This window comes from Vulpes vulpes, chromosome 10 (genome assembly GCF_048418805.1).
Source record: "Vulpes vulpes isolate BD-2025 chromosome 10, VulVul3, whole genome shotgun sequence".
In the NCBI taxonomy this organism is placed as follows: Eukaryota; Metazoa; Chordata; class Mammalia; order Carnivora; family Canidae; genus Vulpes; species Vulpes vulpes.
Window position 1 is genome coordinate 24,148,156 of NC_132789.1, and position 20,774 is coordinate 24,168,929.

Here is a 20,774-nt window from a genome sequence, read left to right on the forward strand (position 1 = left end):
CAGGCCAGGTGGGTGATAGGGCAAAGGGCCCCGAAATGCACAGGATGGGGAATCAGGGGACCTAGTATGAGTCCTGGCCCTGGCACCCCTGGGTCTAGGAACTCAGCCAAATGACTCAGGTCTCTTGAGTTTTCATTTCCTTCCCTGGGAAAAAGGGGATTCTATGACTTACTGGTGGAGGTACTTCAAGCTGTGTGACTTTGGGCAGGGCACTTCTCTTCTCTGAACCCCAGCTCCCTCCATATAAAATGAGCATACTACCATCCACCTCATGGGATTGTTTCAGATGGTTCAGAGAGAATCTTGCACCTGAAGCGCCAAGCACAGGGCCTGGAGAAGACTATGAGCTCCAAAAATGACTGTGGCTTCTACTAATCCTTCTCCAGCTCTAACAAGTTGATGGCTAACGCTGGAGAGGAACAGCTATCACCAGCCCAGGCTTGTGAGCTGCTGCCCTTTGATTATATTCTTTTTAATAAGGGGGGATTCAGCTCATATCTTGCTCAATGTGACTTAATTCTGCTAGGTTTTTCATTTAAGGAAATTCACAAATCAAACAAACAACAATAAAAAATCATCCAAGTGTCCAATAAGAAGCCAAATGGGGAAGGGGGTGAGAAAGGTGGGGAGGACTGTCATTTTCCAAGGCCCTGTGACAGTCATGGGCCTGAGTCTAACCAGAAGGAGATTAGAAACTGTTAACAGAGCACAGAGGGCCAGCTGGGCTCCGGCCGCTCCACACAACAGCTCTGGGAATCCCAACAAACTTGTGGAGGCAAGGATGGCGACTGTCCCCACCTTATAGATGGGGAACAGAGGCTAGATGTGAGTGATGTATCTATGGCCGCACAGCTGGTGAGTGGCAGAAACAGGGTATGCCCCTGAGCTGCCTGACCCCAGAGACCATGTGGTCTAACCCTAACCCTATATCATGCTGCCTCCTAGCATGCAGAGAAGTCCTGAACTCAGTGGCCAATCCGTACAGCTGGAGACTTGGCAAGTTCTGGAAAAGCCCAGAGGAAAGTACTAGATCAGAGGCTTCCAAACTTGCTCAGAGGAGCCCTGCAGTCCCATGGCAGGGCATCTAGGCTGGCTGAGCAGTGAGACCAGGCACTGCTCTCCACTGCATCCAAAGCAGCTCCATGGTGACTTGTTTAGAGGAGAGCACCAAAGGATTTCATTTGGAAAAAGCTCCACTGCTTCATTATATACAGGAGAAACTGGGGTTTTGGCCACCAAAGCGACTTGACTCTATTAAAGGCAGCACAGAGCAGACCAGCAGCTCCAGCAGCCTGAGGCTGTCAATTCCAAAAGCAACCTTTTTCTCTAAGAGCAGAAACCAAGAAAGGAGAGGTTTCCTGGAAGGAGCAGGAGAAGCAGGGGAAAACATTTCTCCAGACACACACCTCCTCTTCCTCTGCGTTTTCCAGATGTGAGGACGGTCCACTGATTGGCTCCACTGTCGCAATGACCCCATTAGGATCCTCGGCCACCGGTGGATCTTTAGCATCTGTGGTTTTCCGTCGGTCCACCCCTTCCCATGCACTCTCGACTGCCTGGAGGATATAGGCAGTCCGAGTCTCGTCCCTATGACACGTGTTAAGTTGTCTCCCTCTTCAGTGCCAGAGCCTTTTCTGCCTCCCTTGCTCTGAGGCAACATAATTTCTCAATCCCTTCCCAGCATCTGACCCCAAGACTTGTGTTAGGAGCAATGTGGGCTGTACCCAGTGGGCATCATGGGCACCCAGGCTGCATGGAGAAACAGGCCAGACTATGACCACAATGGCCTTGAAACCTAGTACCTGCCACTCAGCAGAAAGCAGCTCTGGATGAAGACAGGGCCAGAGGTATCCTGGGACATGATATTTAGATGAGCCAGCAACTCCTCCTCTGCACTGACCCCTAGGAGGAGGGCCTGATTGGGGTACTGCCACTGGGCTTCCTGTCCAACTAGCTGAGGGCTTCTTACAAAAGCTGGGGACCCATACAGTATCCCTGAGGCAAGACTAAGAAACCTGGCTGAGCCTCTAAAATGGCCCACAGGCCCTCCTCTCTGTCCTTCCTCCCTCTCTACCACCCTGGACATTGCCAAGCCAGACATCTGGGAGTTGCCCTAGACTCTTTCCCTCCCCTTCTAATCCAAACCCCCACTAGGCATGCCTGAATGCCAGTACCAGCATCCTCACCAGCCCCTGGGCCTCAAAGAGGTCCCAGGCCAGGCTGTTCTCCTCCCTGTGCCAGATAGAGCTTTTCTAAAATATAAAACTGACCCTGTTACTCCCTGTTTTGCACCTTTCCATGACACCCCAGTGCTCGTAGGACAGAGTCCAAACTTCTTAGTGAGAGTTATCCCAGAGCTGTGCTGGTCTGCTCACCCCCGGCTCATGTGCAGTACCATAGCCTCCTTCCACAAGACCTCAGCCCCACTCTGTGATCTACACAAAATGTCTGTGGGCTCCCCAGATGGGCCTCTCTGTCCTCCATCCACTGGGAACACTCAGCTCTGGGCTTGGCCTCCTCCACTTTCTTCTGCTGTTCTCAGCTTGGACATCACTTCTGTCTCACAGCCTTATCCTGAGCTTGCTGGGTGAGGTGCTTTCCTTGGCTTTCCTGTACTCTGATTTTCTCCCATATGACACTCTAACTGCTTGTTTACTTGTCTGTGTCCCCTCCTGCAATGAGGTCTGTGAGAACAGGGCCAAGTCCACGTTGGTCGCACAGGCCCAGACACTCAGTAAACACCTCCAGAATGCAGGACTCCTACCCCACCCAGCTCTGAGAATTAGAGTAGTCAACTCATCCAGGAACAGGGACTGGGGCTTTGGTGGGCACTCTGGGGAAAGCTGGCTGACCCATGCGTTCTGGAGCCAAACCACTCTCTGCTCCACTGGGTCCTAGCAGCCCATCTCAAACCTGGTCAGGCCAGGTCCTGTCCCAGTGGCTGTGGAAGGATACAAGACCGCTGAGGCCTGCTGTAGCAAGCTGACATCATCAGCCACAGGGAAGAGTGTGTCGTAGTCCCGAAGGAACCTGCTGGGCAGAGAGTAGATGGAAGGGACAAGGCTGGGGCAACAGGAGTACTGGTCTGCTGCCCAACCAACAAAGCCCAGAACCTTAGACTATGGTGAGCATACGGCAGAGGCTCTGGTATGTAAGGCCTTGTGTGGACTGGTCCCAGCTCGGCCACACTCACCTCTTCTCCTGCAGCAAGGAGCTGAAGATCTGAAGGAACTCTTCAATGAAGCCCTGAATGTTGTCACAGCTGGAACAGACAACAGGGAAGATGAGCTCACTCTATGTAAATGATCTGTAGCCCCCCTCCCTGCCTACCCGCCTGGCTCCTCTACAAGGCCTCAGGCCAGCTGGAGGAAAAGAGGCATTTGTCTCTTTTTCCCATCTCTGCTCAGCAGGGAAGGGGACGGATGAAGTGAGGGGATGGCCTCTGCTGGGCTGGGGAAGGGGCTTCTTCTACCCAGGCAGTTGCTCCCAAAGGCTCACCTGCTTTCCAAGACAGGGAGAAGGCAGATCTGGTTCATGAGGATGTGAAAAATCTCCAGTAGCTTCTTCCTGGAATGGGACAGCCTCTGCCACAGGTCACCTAGCAGCCTTTGAAGGCCAGAGAGAGAGAGAGACAAAGAGAGAAATAGAGATCTAGGAGATCAAAAGGCCCAGAGGGAGCTTATTCTCAACAGTTGCAGGTGCCCCTCCTCTAGGCTGAGAAAGCCTCACAATTCACTGTGGACAGCAGGTGGCAAAAGGCTACAGGCCCTGAGAGGCCAGCTGATTCCAGGGCTGCTTCTTGTTTAAACTGTGGATGGGAAACCAGTGTGCCAATTAACACGAGCTTTGAGTAAATGCTGAGGGAAAAGACTGCGAGGTAGGGACACTGAAGCTGGTCCATGGTGTCATCCCCTCGTTCTTAGAGATGGGGACACTGAAGCCAAGGGAAGGCAGGGCCTCCCTCCTAGTTTGTCCCCTGCTTACTTGCTGTCTTCAAGCCTCCTCTTCTTAATTGCAGACTCTAGTTCAGGAACTGCTATTTCATAAAAGGAAGCCAGTCTGTGGAGGCACACATGGGGAAAAGGTGGGCTTAGTTAAAAAATACCATACTTCTATGAGGAAATCACAGCAACCCATGGGACGGCCCATTTCTTGCTCCTAAGTGGTCACCACAGCAATCTGCTTCCAGAACCACCCTCACTCTTCCCCAAGCTCACCCCCAGATCAACCCACTGTGGCTGGTCCAGGAAAAGCCTTGTGAGAAGTGACCTGTAGCTACGTGCGCACCGCCCCCCTTCACATGGGAAACAGGCCCAGACAGGCTCCTTCTCACAGAGCAACCAAAGGGCTACTCAGAACTCAATGAGGTTTGAGAAATGAACAAGGTCATTTTTTGTTTGCTCAAACCTGCTAGTGGCTCCCCACCTACTAAGACATTAAACTATAATTCCTCTCTCTGGTACATCCATAGCTTGCGTGGAGTAGCCAACCTTGCTTCTCACCTTAGCAACCTCACACCCATCCCCTTTCCCAACTCAGACTCCAATTCTCTGTCCCATCCACACACTTCATGGTGATGCTCACCCACGTGATTACCCCTTCCCAGAACTAGGTGCCTAGCATTCAGAATAGTTACCCTTACAACTTACAATGGTGCTGTCCCTCTTCTGTGGTCAATTCTTCCTCTGAATATCTTATGCTTCCCAAAGCCAGAACTGTAGCCTTAGGGCCTGGGAGATGCTGAATTTGTAGCGGGTACTCTGTAAACACTTAACTACTGATTGACAGGATTCTGGGAATTTCTATGCTAGTATACAGATACACAACAGAGGGTAACTAGGCCCAAAGAGGCAGGCTTTCTAGGACCATGGCATGGCACCCAGAAAAAGACAGAGCTGAGTTTGGCCCAAACAGATTCAGGTGTTGCCAGGATACATTGCTGGTGGGAGAGTAAACTGGAACAACCCCTATGGAGGGCGATTTGGCGAGATCTATAAAAATTTAAAATGCACAAACCATCTGTTCTTGTGATTCTACTTCGAGGAATATATTCCTCAGATATCTTGCAAAGGTGCACAATGATGTATGTGCAGTTATTCTTTGTAACATTTTTCTGTGATAGCAAACAACTGAAAAAAAAAACCTAAAGGTTGATCTATGGGGTCTAGTATTCCATACAGTACAACAGAATTCTATCTAGTACCAAAGATTGTAATTGCTTTGTATACTGATACACATTAAATTTAAAAATAAAATGCACCCAGCCTCTAGAACTGTGAGAAATAAATTTCTGTTGTTTAAATAAATAAATAAATAAATAAAAACATATATAATACATATAGTACTCATAATATGTCAGCAGTTAATTTAAAAGATAGGGGGGTGTCTGGGCGGCTCAGTCAGTTGAGCATCTGACTCTTGGTTTCAGCTCAGGTCATGATCCCAGGGTCACAGGGTTGAGCCTTCAGGTCATGATCCCAGGGTCACAGGGTTGAGCCTTACGTCAGTGGGAGTGGGGAGTCTGCTTGAGATTCTCTCTCCCTCACCCTCTGTCCCTCCCTGCTTGCACTCTCCCTAAAAATAAATAAAATTTTTTTAAAAAGCAGAAAGGGTGATATGTAATGTGCATATCTCCTTATATTTATATGCATATCTCTGGAAAATTCCACACACACAAATAAAACCCCTAACGATGGTGGTATGTGAAAACAGGACTGGGGACAGAGGAGACATAGATGGCTTTATATATATGTAATAATTGTTATTTTTTACATTTTTTTTAAAGTAAGCTCTACACCAAGTGTGGGGCTTGAACTCATGACCCAGAGATCAAAATTTGCATGCTCCACTGACTGAGCCAGCCAGGAGCCCTTCAGTATATATTTTATACCTTTTGAGTTTTGAACCATGTGAATATATTATTTATTCATAAAATTAAGTGACAGAGAGATACTCAGATATACTTGAGGATGTCTGGGAGGATGGAGTTTGTTCTGAGAGGATCAGCCACAGAGTTGTTTGATGGCTGTAGCGCCTTCCAGAAAGTTGCTAGGAGTGAAGTGGCTGCATTTGCTCAGCGGGCATTCCTGGGCTCTAGCACAGTGTGAACAGGCTGGGCCAGCCCCCTTGCTCTTTGTGGGTCAAAGGCATTGTCACACTTACAGTCAACAGTGCTTTTCTTTCTTCCTCCTCACTCTCAGATGGGTGGAGCCACTCCTCTCCCTTCACTATGGCTTGCAGGAAAGTCAGTTCTTCCAAAAATTACCCTCTGTTGACCCTTTCAAAAGCAATCTATGCCATGTTTGGGAAGACGCTTTAACAAAATGGGAAAATGCCTATGGGGGTGCCTGGCTGGCTCAGTCGGTAGAGCATGTGACTCTTGATCATGGGGTCATGAGTTTGAACCCCACATTGGGGGTAGAGCTTACTTAAAAAAAAAAAAGAAAAGACAATGCCTATGGTAAGTGAAGATAAGCAGGATACAAAATCCTAAGAATAGCATGATCTCTCATAGTGATTTTAATTTTTTTTAATGAAGATTTTATTTATGTATGAGGGAGAGGAAGGAGCAGAGGGAGAAGTTGATAAGCAGACCCTGCATTGAACATGGAGCCCGATGTGGGGCTCGATCCCAAGACCCTGAGATCATGACCTGAGCTGAAACCAATAGTCAGCCGCTTAACGGACTGAGCCACCCCGGCACCCCTGATTTTAATATTCTACCTTTAGGGATTTTTCAAATTTCCTATGAGCATTTGCCACTTTAACTGTGAGAAAAGACACCTTTTTCAAAAAGTGGACAGCTACAGGGCTATCCTAACCCCTTTCTTCTGGGGAGAGTGTTGATTGGTGCTGTATTCTAACATCCTCTGGGAGGCTGATCAGTCCTCACATCAGAAGCTGAGAAGACCCAGGAGGGGTCAGGGAACCGGTACCATCTCTGATGCAGGTCAGTGCTGGATACATGTTTTGTTGAATGGGCAAGTGAATGATTGAATGGACTGATAGCAGAGTGGATGGAATTGGGCAGCTCCCAGAAGCTCCTGCAGACAGTGGGGAGAGATGTCTGGCAAGAGCAATAGCCAGAGGCCACTGAGAGCAGGCCAGCCCCCGCTGTTGCCAGGCAACATGCAGGTTACCAGCCCAGGCCTGTGCACCCTTTTCTCATCGCCCAAGAAACAGATGAATGCTCCTGGTGCTAAGTGGGCAAGGAAGGTCTCCCTCCCTACATTTTTCTATCCTCATATCCTCCTCTACATCTTTTCTCATCCTGGCAGGATCTTTCTATAACTCCTTTGCAAAAAAGCTTCCAGTGGCGCCTACAGAATAAAGGCCCACTCCCTGCCAGCGAGGTCAAAGCTCACAGTCTGGCTTCTACCAACCTCTCTGAAGTATCTTTTCCTGTTACCTGCTCCTGTTCCTGCTACCCTGGGCCCCAAATCATCCTACTTCATTCCCTGGCTCTCCTTGGATACACTCTGGGCCTTCCCCTTCACTCCGCCTGCTTGGAATATCCTTCCTGCCACTGTAATCTTTCTGTCTAGAAGGTTCCTCTTCATTTTTCCAGATCTCATGTAAGGGCCATCATGAAACCTCTTATTCCACCAGACAGAATTTTGCCTCCTTCCTCTGGGTTCCCAGCCCCACATGTAGCATATCTACTTGTTTCTTTGCACGTGATCTCCTCTAGACTTGATGCTTAAGTCCTCAGGCCACTTCTTATGATCTGTTAGTCCTTTGTGCCTGACCATGAAAGGGGATTTGAAAAGAACAGAGCTGAACTAAAACTGTCCTATTTTTTGTTGGTGGTTTAGGTTTTTTTTCCTCCCCTACCTAGTTCTTAGCCAAAAATGGGTATACTCTAAAATGCAGGCTCAACACAAGCAGGAGCCTTACTTGTCTTCTTCACTACTGTAACCCCAGGCTGGAAGAGTGCCGGCACATCCTAAGTACCCAGTAAATGTCTGCTGAATGAGGATGTTAGCTAGAATCTCTATTTTAGCACTCAGGACTACTGCTGTACCTGTAACAGAAGTCGTGTTTCTGGAAGGTTTGGCAAGCCAGGGGGAAGATATCCAGAAAGGCCCAGAGCGTAGTGCAGGTATCACAAAGGTAGAGGACAATGTCTTTTAATTCCTGTTGCCAAAAGAAAACACTGCATTATTCTCCTCCGCCCCCAGACACTACTCTGTAGTGGGTCTGAGACAAAGCTGACAAAATCCGTGGGAGTCAAGAGGCAGATGCCTTGTGGGGGGAAGAGATCACTGTAGGTCTGAGTGAAGCCTGGCTGATTCATCTCTAGGAGCACGGTTTGGACAAGTTATTCAATCTCCCTCCCTCAGGTCTTGCTACTGTAGCTCCAACAGGCACCCACCCAATGATCTCTGGGGTTACCTCTCATTCTAGGATAATACAGTTCTCTCTTCTAAGCTGAAGGAGAACCAACCCCTGAACCTGAAGACAACACCTGGGGTCCTATACAGAAAGTACATCCCATCAAGAACAAGAATATCAAGCCCACACTTTTCGTACATTTTGAAGAGCATATACAGAACACAGAGTTCTTTCTTTCCTCTTTTTTTTTTTTTATGGAGTGCTTTCTTACACACGTTCCTGAGGCTCCTGACTATTAAAAGCAGGCTGAGCAGTTGTTAGGATCCCTATTTTACAGATAAGGAAACTGAGGTTCTGATGGGTAAAGTGACTTGCTCCCACAGTGCTTGGTGTGCCTCTTTCTGAAACACTTGTTTTTCCACAAAAGTGCAAATTCCAAGAGGGGAGCTCACAGCTGCCTCTTTCCTGCTCTATCTCCAGTGCTTAGCACAAGGCCTGACACATGTCTAGGCTCCTTACTTTCCTCTGCCCTAGACTGTAAGTTCCATGAGAGCAGGGGCCCTGTCTGCTTTTGCCTGCTCCTTTACCCTGAAGCCTCAGCACATGGCAGAGCGTCCTCAGTACAAATCTGCTGACCAAACTCAGGGCTCAATGAATAACACAAATGAGTTCACTGTGCTGAACTAAGTGAGGACTGAGCCGCCATCCTCTGCACTCTAGTTCCCTGTTCTTCCCACTACTCCCTAAATGAAGCTCCCAGAGAGAAATAGAAATCTCACTGAAATGCTTGAAGCCTGTATGATGGGAAGAGTGGCTTATGGAGTTGGGGCAAAGGGCCAGGAGCAGGGGAAGAAGCTCTTGGGTCCCCTACTAGCTAAGAAGAAGCTGGGCTGACAGGCAACCTCACCAGGAGAGGCATGTCGCTGGGGGTCAATCGGCCCCTCTCTTCAAGCTTCTGGGGTGTGGCACTGGCTCCGTCCCCTTGCAAACCACAGTGCTGGAGGATATTACTGAAAACCTGTGAAACACAAGAAGGAGGTCTCCCACATCCTGTCAAACCAGCAGCTAGGACCCCTGACCTGCAGTCGGGGGTGGGTGATATGAAAGCTGCCTTGGGATCTCTCGAGTATGTGCCAGCATTCCCAAGAAACCAGCCAAGACTACAACAGGGCCCAGGGTCAGAGTGGAAACTGTAAAATGGGGATGATGAGGATTATTCTTCTTACAGGATTGTGGTGAGGATTAAAAAGACAAAATGTAAAGGGGCACCTGGCTGGTTCAGTCAGAAGAGTGTGCAGCTCTGGATCTCGGAGTCGTGAGTTTGAGCTCCAAGTTGGGTGTTGAGGTTACATAAGCAAATAAAATTCAAAAAAAAAAAAAAAAAAAAAAGACGAAATGTATGAAAAGCCCCCAGAATCCTGTAGAAATTATCTGAATGGGTGGATATGTTGGGCAAGTGTGTGGTGATGATTATTTAAGATACACATTCAATAATATATATTTTTGGATCCTCTGCAGATGGTGATTTATGGAAATATATTGAAATCAAAGACAAATCAAAAGTGAGGAGAAGGGATGCCTGGGTGGCTCAGTGGTTTAGTGCCTGGTGTCCTGGGATCGAGTCCCACATCGGGCTCCCGGCATGAAGCCTGCTTCTCCCTCTCCCTATGTCTCTGCTTCTCTCTGTGTCTCTCATGAGTAAATAAATAAAATCTTAAAAAAAAAAAAAAAAAAAAAAAAACAGTGAGGAGAAAACAGCCCATTGTAATATCATGCAAGTCTTTAACTCACTGCGCCATCTTTTAAGTATGCTAGCACATAACTGTCCTAAACGTTATCGTGAATAGTGGAATCTCCTGGCACTGGAATTATGGGTTAATTTTCCTCTTTCTGTTTTTTTTTCTTTATATTTTCCAAATTTTCTACAATGAACATTATTTTATAAAACAGTTTTATAGAACTTTAAAGCTCTCATTTGAGAAACACAGGTCTCTTGGAAGGGTGTCCATAGAGGTTATGGCTGTTGGCAAAGTGCACACAATTTAAGCTCTTTTAGTATAAGTGCTAGATAGCCTTTAGATTTTAGTTTTGTTCAAGCAGGGAAAGGGGCAAATTTGAAAGGGTGCACTGTGGGGCATGATGCAGAGATTGTCTAGGGATAGGACTGGAGAGGGGTGGTGGGTAAATGTTTCTTGGGGCTCTTCCAGGAAAGTCCAGGGATATACCATCAGGTTAGGGAGGGGATCTGGGCAAGACTGAGAGCTGGTACCTGAAGGATGGTGGGCATGGTTTCATCCAGGTCATTATAGTAACTTGGCTGCTGGGTAAAGATGTTTCCTGAAAAGAGAAGAGAAAGGCAGGAATTGGGAAAAGAGGGTGAGGGAGGGGAGGACACATTACAAATGGTTGCCAGCATGTTCTGTGACCTTTCTTCCCTTTCCTAAGCCCGTCTGCACTAGAGCAGTCCTGGCCCCAGGCCCTGCTGGCACAGAGCTTTGGCCCAGCCTAGAAACTTCCCCAGCATGAGGGAGGGACTTTATTCAGTACAATTTAACCTTTTAAACACCTCTGCGTAACGAATTACATAAAAGGCCAGCCCTGGTCAAACCAGCTCATCCTGATGTCCCCAGGGAGTGATCACACTTGGGCACTGTGCCTTGTATAACAGCATTGGCTTTGCAAGTGGGTATTAGTCATCCAGGAAAATCAGGAGATATGATCTCTTTGCTCAAGAAACCTGGATGCTACAATCCAGGATTCTTGCCAGGCCACGCCTCTAATAATGTGAGGTGACTCTAGGGAGAAATTTGTCTGGAAATTTTCTTACCCTCTGCTTTTGAATACACTAGCCATGCTAATCCATCTTCCTCCAAGAGGAGAGGTCTGGGAGAGACCTAGAGACAGGTTTACCACACATTTGCAATTGTTCCTATAAAACAAAGCTCCTTCCGACTGTCTACTACCTCTAAGCACTGCTGCTGTTGTGAGTGCGTAGGTTAGAGCATATGGTCACTGGAACAGAAACCAAGTGTTCCGGCTGCCGAAATGGCGAGGGAGGAAGGGAAAATCATAGCTAGCCAGGAGACATGATGATGCAAAATACCAACACCCTTAAGAAGAGGCCAGGGTTCTTCAGCCCACCATAATCCTAACATCTAATGCTGGCTGACTGTCAGGCTGTGCTGAATTCTAAGCATCTTTTATCTTTGGGCAGGTCTGTCCTCGGTTTCCTTAATGAAAATGCTGTAGCCCTTGCCCCATCCCAGAGGATTTGAAAATCAATGAGGTCAAAGGCCAGATGGGACTGAGTGAGTAAGCAAATCACTATGTAGCTGGATTTTCTGTAAACACTTTCTTGGATGCTACTTCGTTCCTTGATTCCAGAAAGCTGAGTTTTACCAGCATGAGCTTGCTCAGTGCATCCCACCTACAGATGAGTGCTGATCCCTCAACCTGTGTAGGTACTCCCTGACCATCTGTGCCCACCTCCTACTCTTGACAGCAAGGAAGAACTGAGCTGTCTCCCCACCAACCTCTGTTCTTTCTCAGAAAACCCTCCCATCTGATGGTATCCTCAAGGTCAAGTCTGAACTCCTGGCCACAGCACTGAGGATTATGTGAGATCTGGCCCGATGGCATTTCCAGCCACCCTCTCCCCATTTCTTGTGCCTGCATTACTCTCTTGTACCTCCTCAACCTCAAAGAACAAGCCGTCTCCTCCTTCTATGGGAAGGAGTGACTTCCCAGAGATACATTCACCATAAGGCAGGTGTCACCTTCTCCAGGTAGTGCCTCCTGACTCAGGCATCAGGAGCAGGTCTCCCCCCAGTGCCATATGGTAGACCCCACTATGCCCCAACCACCTGGCCCAGAGTAGGACACTCTTTCATAATCCTTCTAGGGCCTATGCCTGAATAACAGGGATGTTTTATAAGCATCAAAACAGATAACGTTTCACAACTGACCCTTCCCTCTCCTTTATCTGATCCGGTGATGGTGAAGATCTGACTTTCGATCTCTTAAAGAAACAATTAAGAAGTAAGAGACAACAGTGGCATCCCTCCGAGACTAAAGCAGTTCAGAAACCCAGGGTGAATGGAAGGTATTACCAAAGAGATTGGAGCAGTCCTCAATGGGGCCAAGGCCTGGTGTCCTCCTGCTTTCACAAAGTGGCTCACTCAAAGACCCCACTTACAAAATTACACTTACTGACTCAGAATGCCAATCTTGAGGGTAAAAAAAAAGCTAGGTGTGTTTGTGCAAGAAGGTTGGGGAGGGAGGTGGGTGCCAGGTAAGGACTGGGCTTCTGGCCAAAGGATGATCAGCCAGTCCCCTTGTTTCCTCCTTCTCTCCCTTGTCAACACTCTTACTACAGCTAATCTTTTTTTTTTTTTTTTAAGAGAAGTAAGCCTTTATTTCTACTACAGCTGATTTGCTTTGCTCAAGAGCTTCTGGGGTAGAGACAGTAGAGACTGCCCCTTGTGCCTTCTGCTCAAGGGTTGGAAAGAGAGCTGCTGTGTGTGTGTGTGTGTGTGTGTGCGCACCTGCATGCATGTGTCTGTGTCTGTCTGTCTGCAAACCTGTCCTCCACACCCCCCTCAACACATACACCCCAATACACACACAATGAAGGGGCTCCACATGCCTGTCCTGCCTTCTTTTCTATTTATCACCCTCTAAAAGACAAAGAATGGACTGTCCTAAATAAGCCAATTAAGGGTTCCCAATCTGGGAATAAAAACATTCTAAAAACACCTCAAAATCTGTAAGGGGGTATGTTTTTCTGGGGAGAAGCTTTCATTTGATTCTCAAAGAAGTGAGTAATTCAAAAGATTAGGAGTTTTCTCACTCCACCCTTGCCTTCCTGGAACTGCAGCCAAAAGTCCTCTCCCCCTGAATCTGCACAGCTTCTCACACCCTACAGATCTAAACAGACTATGCCTCCACTTGCAACCCACCCCCAGCCCAAAAGGCCCCTTTCCTGCACCCCACACCAGTTTTCTCCAGAATTATTGACTTCTCCCTCCAGCTGACCTTCCCAAGCCCTGCTTTATTCTACCTCCAGGATGTCTTCTTCAGCCCAACCAGACTCTCACCTTAAAAACCACACTGAAGCACTGGCCTCCTACTCGGTCTCCTGTCACCACCCTTCCCACTGGCAAGCTGCCAAATTAACCTTGACACCAGATAGCTCCTCCTAGTAGCTCCCGTGGCCGCATCACAGTAAGAGCTCAGTCACCAGGCACTTATAAGGAGCCAGGCACTGTGCTAACCCTCACAATCATCCTATAAGTTACATAAGGCATTAGTCTTCCCATTCTTCAGATGCAAAAACTGAGGCTGTGGGCGGCTAACTGACTTGGACCAAGTGACACAGTCAGGAGTAGAGCTGGGGTGTGAATTGGCAGAGCCTACCTTCTGAGCCAACGACCGATACTACTCCCCCAAGTACTAATGGCTGGCACAGAGCCCTCCCCAATCTGGCCCCAGCTGCCCCTTCCCATCTTCTGCTGCTGCCCTCCTGGAATGCTCTGCTCTAATCAAACTGGCCTAATAACTGTTTCTCTAACTAATCATGCCCAGTTTGCTCACTCACTCCATGCCCTCAGTCTATAGTAACATTATGAAGAGTCTTTCTCTGGGAAGTAAAAGAAATGAACTGATGATCAAGGAAAAAGATTTGAATGAGAAACCAGATGCTGTTCCAATGAAAAGGATGGATATGAAATTTCATGTTACGGCCTGACATGTTTTTGAAAAATACACAGAGAAAAGACTGTAAGGAAATAATCACCAAATGATTGTCTCTGGGCACAGGAATTTGGTAATCGCTTTTCCACTTCTTTACGCTTTATATTCTTCCCAAACTTTCTAAATTAACATATATTCCCTTTATTATCACCTTTATTATTAGGAGGAAGGAAAGAAGGAAACCATTTCTTAAATCTTTTTTTTTTTAAGATTTATTTATTTATTTATTTATGATAGACATAGAGAGAGAGAGAGAGAGAAAGAGAGAGAGAGAGAGAGGCAGAGACACAGGAGGAGGGAGAAGCAGGCTCCATGCTGGGAGCCTGACGTGGGACTCGATCCCGGGACTCCAGGATCGTGCCCTGGGCCAAAGGCAGGCGCTAAACCGCTGAGGCACCCAGGGATCCCCAGAAGGAAACCATTTCAAGAGAAAACTTAGTTTTGTAATTGGGCATTTGGAAGACTATATCCTATAATCTTAGGGTGAGGAGGGCTGACGGTGGTGTCCTGTCTCCATGTCCAGCCCAATGCCATCAGCCATGATTCAGCGAGGAATTTGCTGGGGCACTATTCCCTCTGCAGCATCTCAACCAAGCTTCAGGCTCTGATGGAACCCTCCAGCCTGCTGCCTCCTGATGAGATCCAACTGCTGAAGTCACTCCTTTCACAACCTAAAAGAATCCTCTCTGAACTTGGGTCTCCAACTGTCCTTAGCAACAATGCAAACCGTGACACTTTTGAGGCAACCCCATTATCCCTGAGGCAGGGAGTGACAAAGAGGAAGAGTCAGGCCTATGTGACATAAATCCCAGCTTGGCCACTTATTATTAATCATGGGCTCCCAAGCAAGTCCCTTACATTTGAACCTCAGTTTCCTTGTCTGTAAAAAGGGAGGATTACAGGAGTCTCATCACAGGGCTGCTGTGAGGATCAATTAAGATCACATACAAGGGGGGCACCAGGGTGGCTCAGTGGTTGGGTGTCTGCCTTTGGCTCAGGTTGTGATCCTGGGGTCTTGGCATTAAGTACCACATCAGGCTCCCTGCAGGGAGTCTGCTTCTCCCTCTGCCTCTTTCTCTATGTCTCTCATGAATAAATAAAATCTTAAAAAAAAAAAAAAAAAGATCACATACAAAGAGCTCAACAGAATGCCTGGCCTCCAGTGGGCACTTACCTAAAGGTTAGCAATCACTGCTATTCCTATACTCATAGCTAAGGCAAATCTCTCCACTCCTTCAACTGTTTGACATGTGGCCTAATACCAAGATCCTTGAGGGAGTGTGTAGTACAGTGTTGTCTCCACTTCTCCATGGCCAGCCAGTTGTGTCTTTCAGAGTTGACACACATACATCTGCAAAGTCATACCCAACCCCTGGCTGCCACTGCAGTTCTGAATCCTCCTGCACTCATCTAGGTGCTCTAGTTTGGCATGTGGGGGCCATCTCTGTGCAGCCCCTCAGGCCATGTGCTCCACATACCTATCATCTTCTGGAGCAATGGTGAGTTGCCTTTTCCAAAGAGCACACAGAGGTCCAGGATCTTCGGGATGTCAAACAGGAAGTTATTGTAGAGGATTTCTCCAAATGCAGAGGGGGAAATGAAGTGATCCTAAGGAACAGTGCAAGGAGGGAGGATGAGAAACTTTATGAAAGTGTACTCTTGGTAAAGTAATAGCAAACACGCAAGAAATAATGGGAGACTGGCTAATAAATGAAGGTCCATCCACACTATGAACATATCTGAGCCTCATATATTGACCTGGGGCAATAGCTATTCTTCATTTTAATGTAAAAAGAAGCAAAAATACACTATAAAATAGTTGGTTGAGCATTCATTCTAGAATATTTATGCATTGGGGTACTTGGCTGGCTCAGTCAGAACATGCAATTCTTGATCTTGGGGTCGTGAGTTCAAGCCCCACATTGGGCATAGAGCTTACTTTAAAAAATAAAAATAACAATAAAATATCTATGAGTAAATTATCATGATGTTTGGAATTGCTATAAAATACTCCAGGAAAGGGGTGCCTGGGTGGCTTAGTCGATTAAGCATCTGACTCTTGATTTTTGGCTCAGGTCATGATCTCAAGGTTGAGATCAAGCCCCCCTTGGGCTCTGTGCTGAGTGTGGAATCTGTGTAAGATTCTTTCTCTCCCTTTCCCTCTTACTTCCCTGCCCTACCCACTTGCACACTTGCTCTCTCTCCCCCTCAAAAAAACAAAAACAAAAACAAATAAAAAAACTCCAGGAAAAAATAAAATAAAATAAAATACTCTAGGGAAAAAAAAAAAGAAAACTCAGGGGAAAAAAGAAAATAGAACTGGCAAAATATTGACAATTGTTGAAACTGAGTAATGGATACATGGGGTTCATTATGCTTTTGTATATATTTGAAAATTTCCATACTACAAAAGTTTTTTAAAAGGCAAGTAGGAACGCCTGGGTGGCTCAGCGGTTTGGCCCAGGGCGTGATCCTGGAGACCCGGGATTGAGTACCACATCGGGCTCCCTGTATGGGGCCTACTTCTCCCTCTGCCTATGTCTCTGCCTCTCTCTCATGAATAAATAAATAAAATCTTTTTTAAAAATTTAAAAAGCAAGATCTTATTATAAAAATATATTTTGGTATATATTTGTATATATTTCAAAGTTTCCAAACTTCAAAAGTTAAAAAAAAAGCAAGATCCTATTATAAAAATCAATGTGTGCGCACATACACACACAAACACACACAAGTATATTGAAAGAAAAAAAATTCCCTGAAGGAACATGCACCATAATGGTGGGGTTTTTTTGGAGAAAGGGATTTTGTAGGTGACATTCACTATCTACAAAATATTTCTGTACTGTTTGAGTTGTTTAGAGACAGTGTTATTTTTAAAACCTGGAGGGGAAAAAGTAAAGGTTTTTAAAAAGCACATAAAAGTTCCTTTAACAAATCAGAATCACTGTTTTCACCCTCTGACGCATGAAAAAAGGCACAGTCACACGTCAACTGGCAAAGGGCCCTCTGCTCCCATTGATGAAAACACTGGACGTAACACAGACCCAGTGAATTCACAGATAAGGGGAGGGGCACCCACAGATTTCTTCCTCAAAGGTGGGAATAAAGGCAGAGGAGAGACAAAGAAGAAACACGATACTTTCAGGGCCTTCCTTCTCAGGCGCAGGAAAATCTGGCACAGAGGTGCTGGGTGTTGGGTAGCGCCCTGTGGGATCAAAGGCTTACTTTGGATTCCTTGTGAGTGGACATGCGGAGAAAAGTGAGGAAAACACTTCGATGGAGGCGTTTCTGCATGTCAACAACCTCAGGGGCTGGGGCCACCCACTCATCAAACTTTCGGGGGACATAGCGCAGATAGGAGTCCAGGCACTTCTGTAGGGTTTCATCGAAGATAACCTATGGCAGACAACAGATCAGAGCGAGGATTTGTCACTGAGGCCCAGGGGCTTGTGGGTGGACTGTGCAGGGGCTCATAGCCTACCAGCCCTGGCCTAAGGAAAACACTCCAACCCCAAGGGACTAAGGAGGTATGAATGAGCCGAAGGCTAAACACAAGTTTCTAAAAACGACACGTTGGAAGGCGTTGTGTAAACATCATTAAGATCGTGATACAAGACAGAGCAATCCAAACCACAATTTGCTGTTAAGGATCCAGTGTAAGAAGTAAGGAAAAAAGCATCTCCTGGGGGGGGGGGGGGGGGGGGGGGGGGAAACAATAACAGCAACCAACCAACAGCATGTTATGTGCTTTGTCTTAGTGTTAATTTTGATAGAATGTTACCTGGCACCAGAATTTATCGTGAGGCAAGGCCAGGAGCCAGTCGAGGTCATTGGCTACGAAGGTGGCGCGTTCCAGGTACTCCTCCACTAGGGCGGGAATGTTGTCTTTAGGGGGCGGTTTGTATAACACAAAATACCGGTCTGCCTTCTGCTCGGGGTGCTACGGATCCAAAAACCACGTGTTAACGTGGCAGAGGTTAGTCAGCGAGGGCCCATTTGCCAACCCACAGCAATGACAACACTTGGCTGTTCCAACCGGTGACCCTCCAAGGAGTTTTTAAGCATAAAGAACCAAGTGTCTCTAACAAAGGGGGCTTGGTTGCATCCAGGGAACACCAGGCAGGCATTAAAAACCACGTGTTTTGGAGGATATTTAATGACATGGGGAAAGGTCAAGGGAAGAGAAAGCAGGATATAAACCTATTTAATACAACCAGTTTGGGGATTTTTAAAGAAGTATATATTTTTAACACCAGTTAAAAAAAAAAAAACTGGCGACGGGCGGTCAACATAACAAAGCTAACAGTGGTTATCTTTGGTGGGGGGTGATTATGACACGAATATATTTTCCAATTAAAAAAATATACATGTATTACTTTTTAAGCTATTTTGTAATAATACAAGGGAGACATGCACATCTTTTCTTTCAAAACTTAAACCCTGCAGAGAAGGTGAGTCTCCTGGGACCACACTCCCAGTCCTCATGTCCTCCCAGGGGTGACCGACCACTCACCATCAAATGAGTGTCCTTGCAGACCTTTTCTAGGTTTTTACAGGCAAATATATACCCATAGAAGGTATTTTAGATCTGTTTTCATCTTTCTTACATAAATAGTACCATACTATATGTATGTATCATGTTGTTTCCTTCTTAGAATCAGGAAAAAAAAAAAACACCTTGGTAACTTTTTTCTTTTAAAGAAAAGATACTAATCAAATAATTGCAGGTCTCAGCTTAGAATCACAAGTTCTCTCTCCCAACCTTTACCTTGTCATAAACAAACCTTACTTTGTTTACCATAAAGAAGAGATGAGCTATTTTCCTCTGACTACATAAGGGCTGCTTTCTCCAGGGGAAGTGGTAATAGGAGGAAGGCCCGGCAACGTCTCGGTGGTTATCAACCACAATCCACCCACTTCAGGGTCTGTCAGTTCAGGGGGACAGGGAAAATCATGACTGATTGATCAGTTTCCTCGAGGACCCTCTATGCTTCCCTATTGCCTGGTGCAAGTTTTCAGACTGTGGAGTCTTTGAGTCCTGCAAGGATTCCTCGGGGGCCCCTATCATATGGGTGATATGGGACCCCTCTCATATCCTTTGGGACCCCTCCCATGGATACCAGAATTTATACAGTGGGCTTCCAGGTACAAACTTTTTGAAAAAGGGAATCCTGCTGGCTGAAACAAGTTCAAAACTTCTCTTTAGGATCTAAATTCGTCTCCTTGGTTTCTGACCTCCCTTCCATCTGTTGACACCTCATCTCTTAGGTCACTTCTCAAGCAGGGCTACTCATCGCCTCCTACTCCTCTGACAGACAGACAGACAGACAGACACAGACACCCTGAGATTCTACCTTCCTTGCATTCCTACAAACATTTACCGGCACTATTGTGCCAGGTACGGTGAAGCACGTGAAGAAAACATCTGCATGTTCACAGAGCCTATGCTCCAGATGTGGAGATGCACATCTAAGCCATCAAGTGAGCACAAAACAGAGAAAGGACAGCTCAAACCTGGCAGAGGGACCGAGAGAGTACAAAAGGTGATTATCTGCACATGGAGGACATCTAAGCTGGGCCTTGGAAAATGAGAAGGATTTTCTTTACGGAAGAAATGGTATTTTATGGAGGCATAAAAATGGGCTACGAAAAACAAAGGGCCCAGATTGCACTGGGTGGTGGGAAAAAGATGTGGAGGAAGAGAACACTGGAATGGTGATGATAAAAGCCACCTCTTAACAAGGACCTGTCCTGGCCGGCTGCTGACTAGGCATGTCCCACAGCCTCTTTCTTTTTTATCTTCAATTTTTCAAAAGGGAAGTAGTGTTCTCCCCATTTTACAGAGGAGGAAACAAAGAATCAGTAAGCTTCAGGAATTTTACTAAGGTCACAGGGCTAAGGAGGCAACTGAGGCAGGATCTGAACCAAAGCTCAGCCTGCAGACCTGATGAATGATCTACAGTCCTCACATGCTATCCTGGTCTTGCTGCTTAGCCTTCTGATCCCAGTTCTGACCTCACCTCCTCCAGGAAGTCTCCCCAACTCCCACCCCTGACTAGGTTAGGGGTTCACCTGGACTCCTCCAACACCTGCACTGTGTGCTTCCCTAACCATAGCGCCTGTTGAACTGCATTAAAAGTACTTTCAGATCCGTGGCTGCTGCACATGGGGAGAAAAGAAAGGATGGATCACAGATGGGCACAAGGAAACTCTTTGGGACATGACAGAAATGTTCATTATCTTGATTATGACGATTGGGTGCATACTAATGTCAACACCAACCCAACTGTATACTTTCAGTATGTGCAGTTTATTATCTTTCAATCATGCCCCAGTAAAGTTATATAAAAAGGAAGGGCCTGCCTTCTCTGTCTCCCCTACTAGCTTGTAGGTCTCCGGAAGCAGTATGGGCCTTGCTCGCCACAGCATTCCCAGTCCCTAGAACAGTGTCTGGCCTCAAGCAGACTCTCTGTATACATTTGCTGCCTAGACAAAGCATCAATGTGGATAATGAAGAGCCAAGTTCTTTGAAGGGCCTTCAATGCCAAACTCAAGAGTGGGGACTTTATTCTGCAGGTAACAGGGACCATGGGAGATTTCAGGGCAGAGGGTAGCAGGCCCCAACTGTATCTTCTACCCGCCGAGCCTGGCTCAGGTCCCACTTGCTCTGTGAAGCTTCCTGGACA

General features: G+C 46.7%; 1 protein-coding gene across 12 annotated transcripts in view; it reads right to left on the minus strand.

Moving 5' to 3' along the window:
- Positions 1–20,774, minus strand: part of ASCC2 (activating signal cointegrator 1 complex subunit 2) — a 41,753-nt gene that overhangs the window by 13,228 nt on the left and 7,751 nt on the right. For 4 of the 12 annotated variants that reach the window (XM_025985912.2, XM_025985910.2, XM_072723193.1 and 1 more), the window contains 11 exons: positions 17,870–18,028; positions 17,314–17,484; positions 15,564–15,693; positions 10,604–10,671; positions 9,242–9,352; positions 8,024–8,136; positions 3,985–4,059; positions 3,499–3,606; positions 3,194–3,262; positions 2,956–3,030; positions 1,407–1,587 (listed from right to left, as the gene is read on the minus strand). In XM_025985912.2, coding sequence (XP_025841697.1) covers positions 1,407–1,587; positions 2,956–3,030; positions 3,194–3,262; positions 3,499–3,606; positions 3,985–4,059; positions 8,024–8,136; positions 9,242–9,352; positions 10,604–10,671; positions 15,564–15,693; positions 17,314–17,484; positions 17,870–18,028 — 1,260 coding nt within the window. Of the gene's footprint in view, positions 1–1,406; positions 1,588–2,955; positions 3,034–3,193; positions 3,263–3,498; positions 3,607–3,984; positions 4,060–8,023; positions 8,137–9,241; positions 9,353–10,603; positions 10,672–15,563; positions 15,694–17,313; positions 17,485–17,869; positions 18,029–20,774 lie in introns of all 12 variants that reach the window. The other 8 variants (XM_025985911.2, XM_025985909.2, XM_072723192.1 and 5 more) reach the window with 3 other exon arrangements.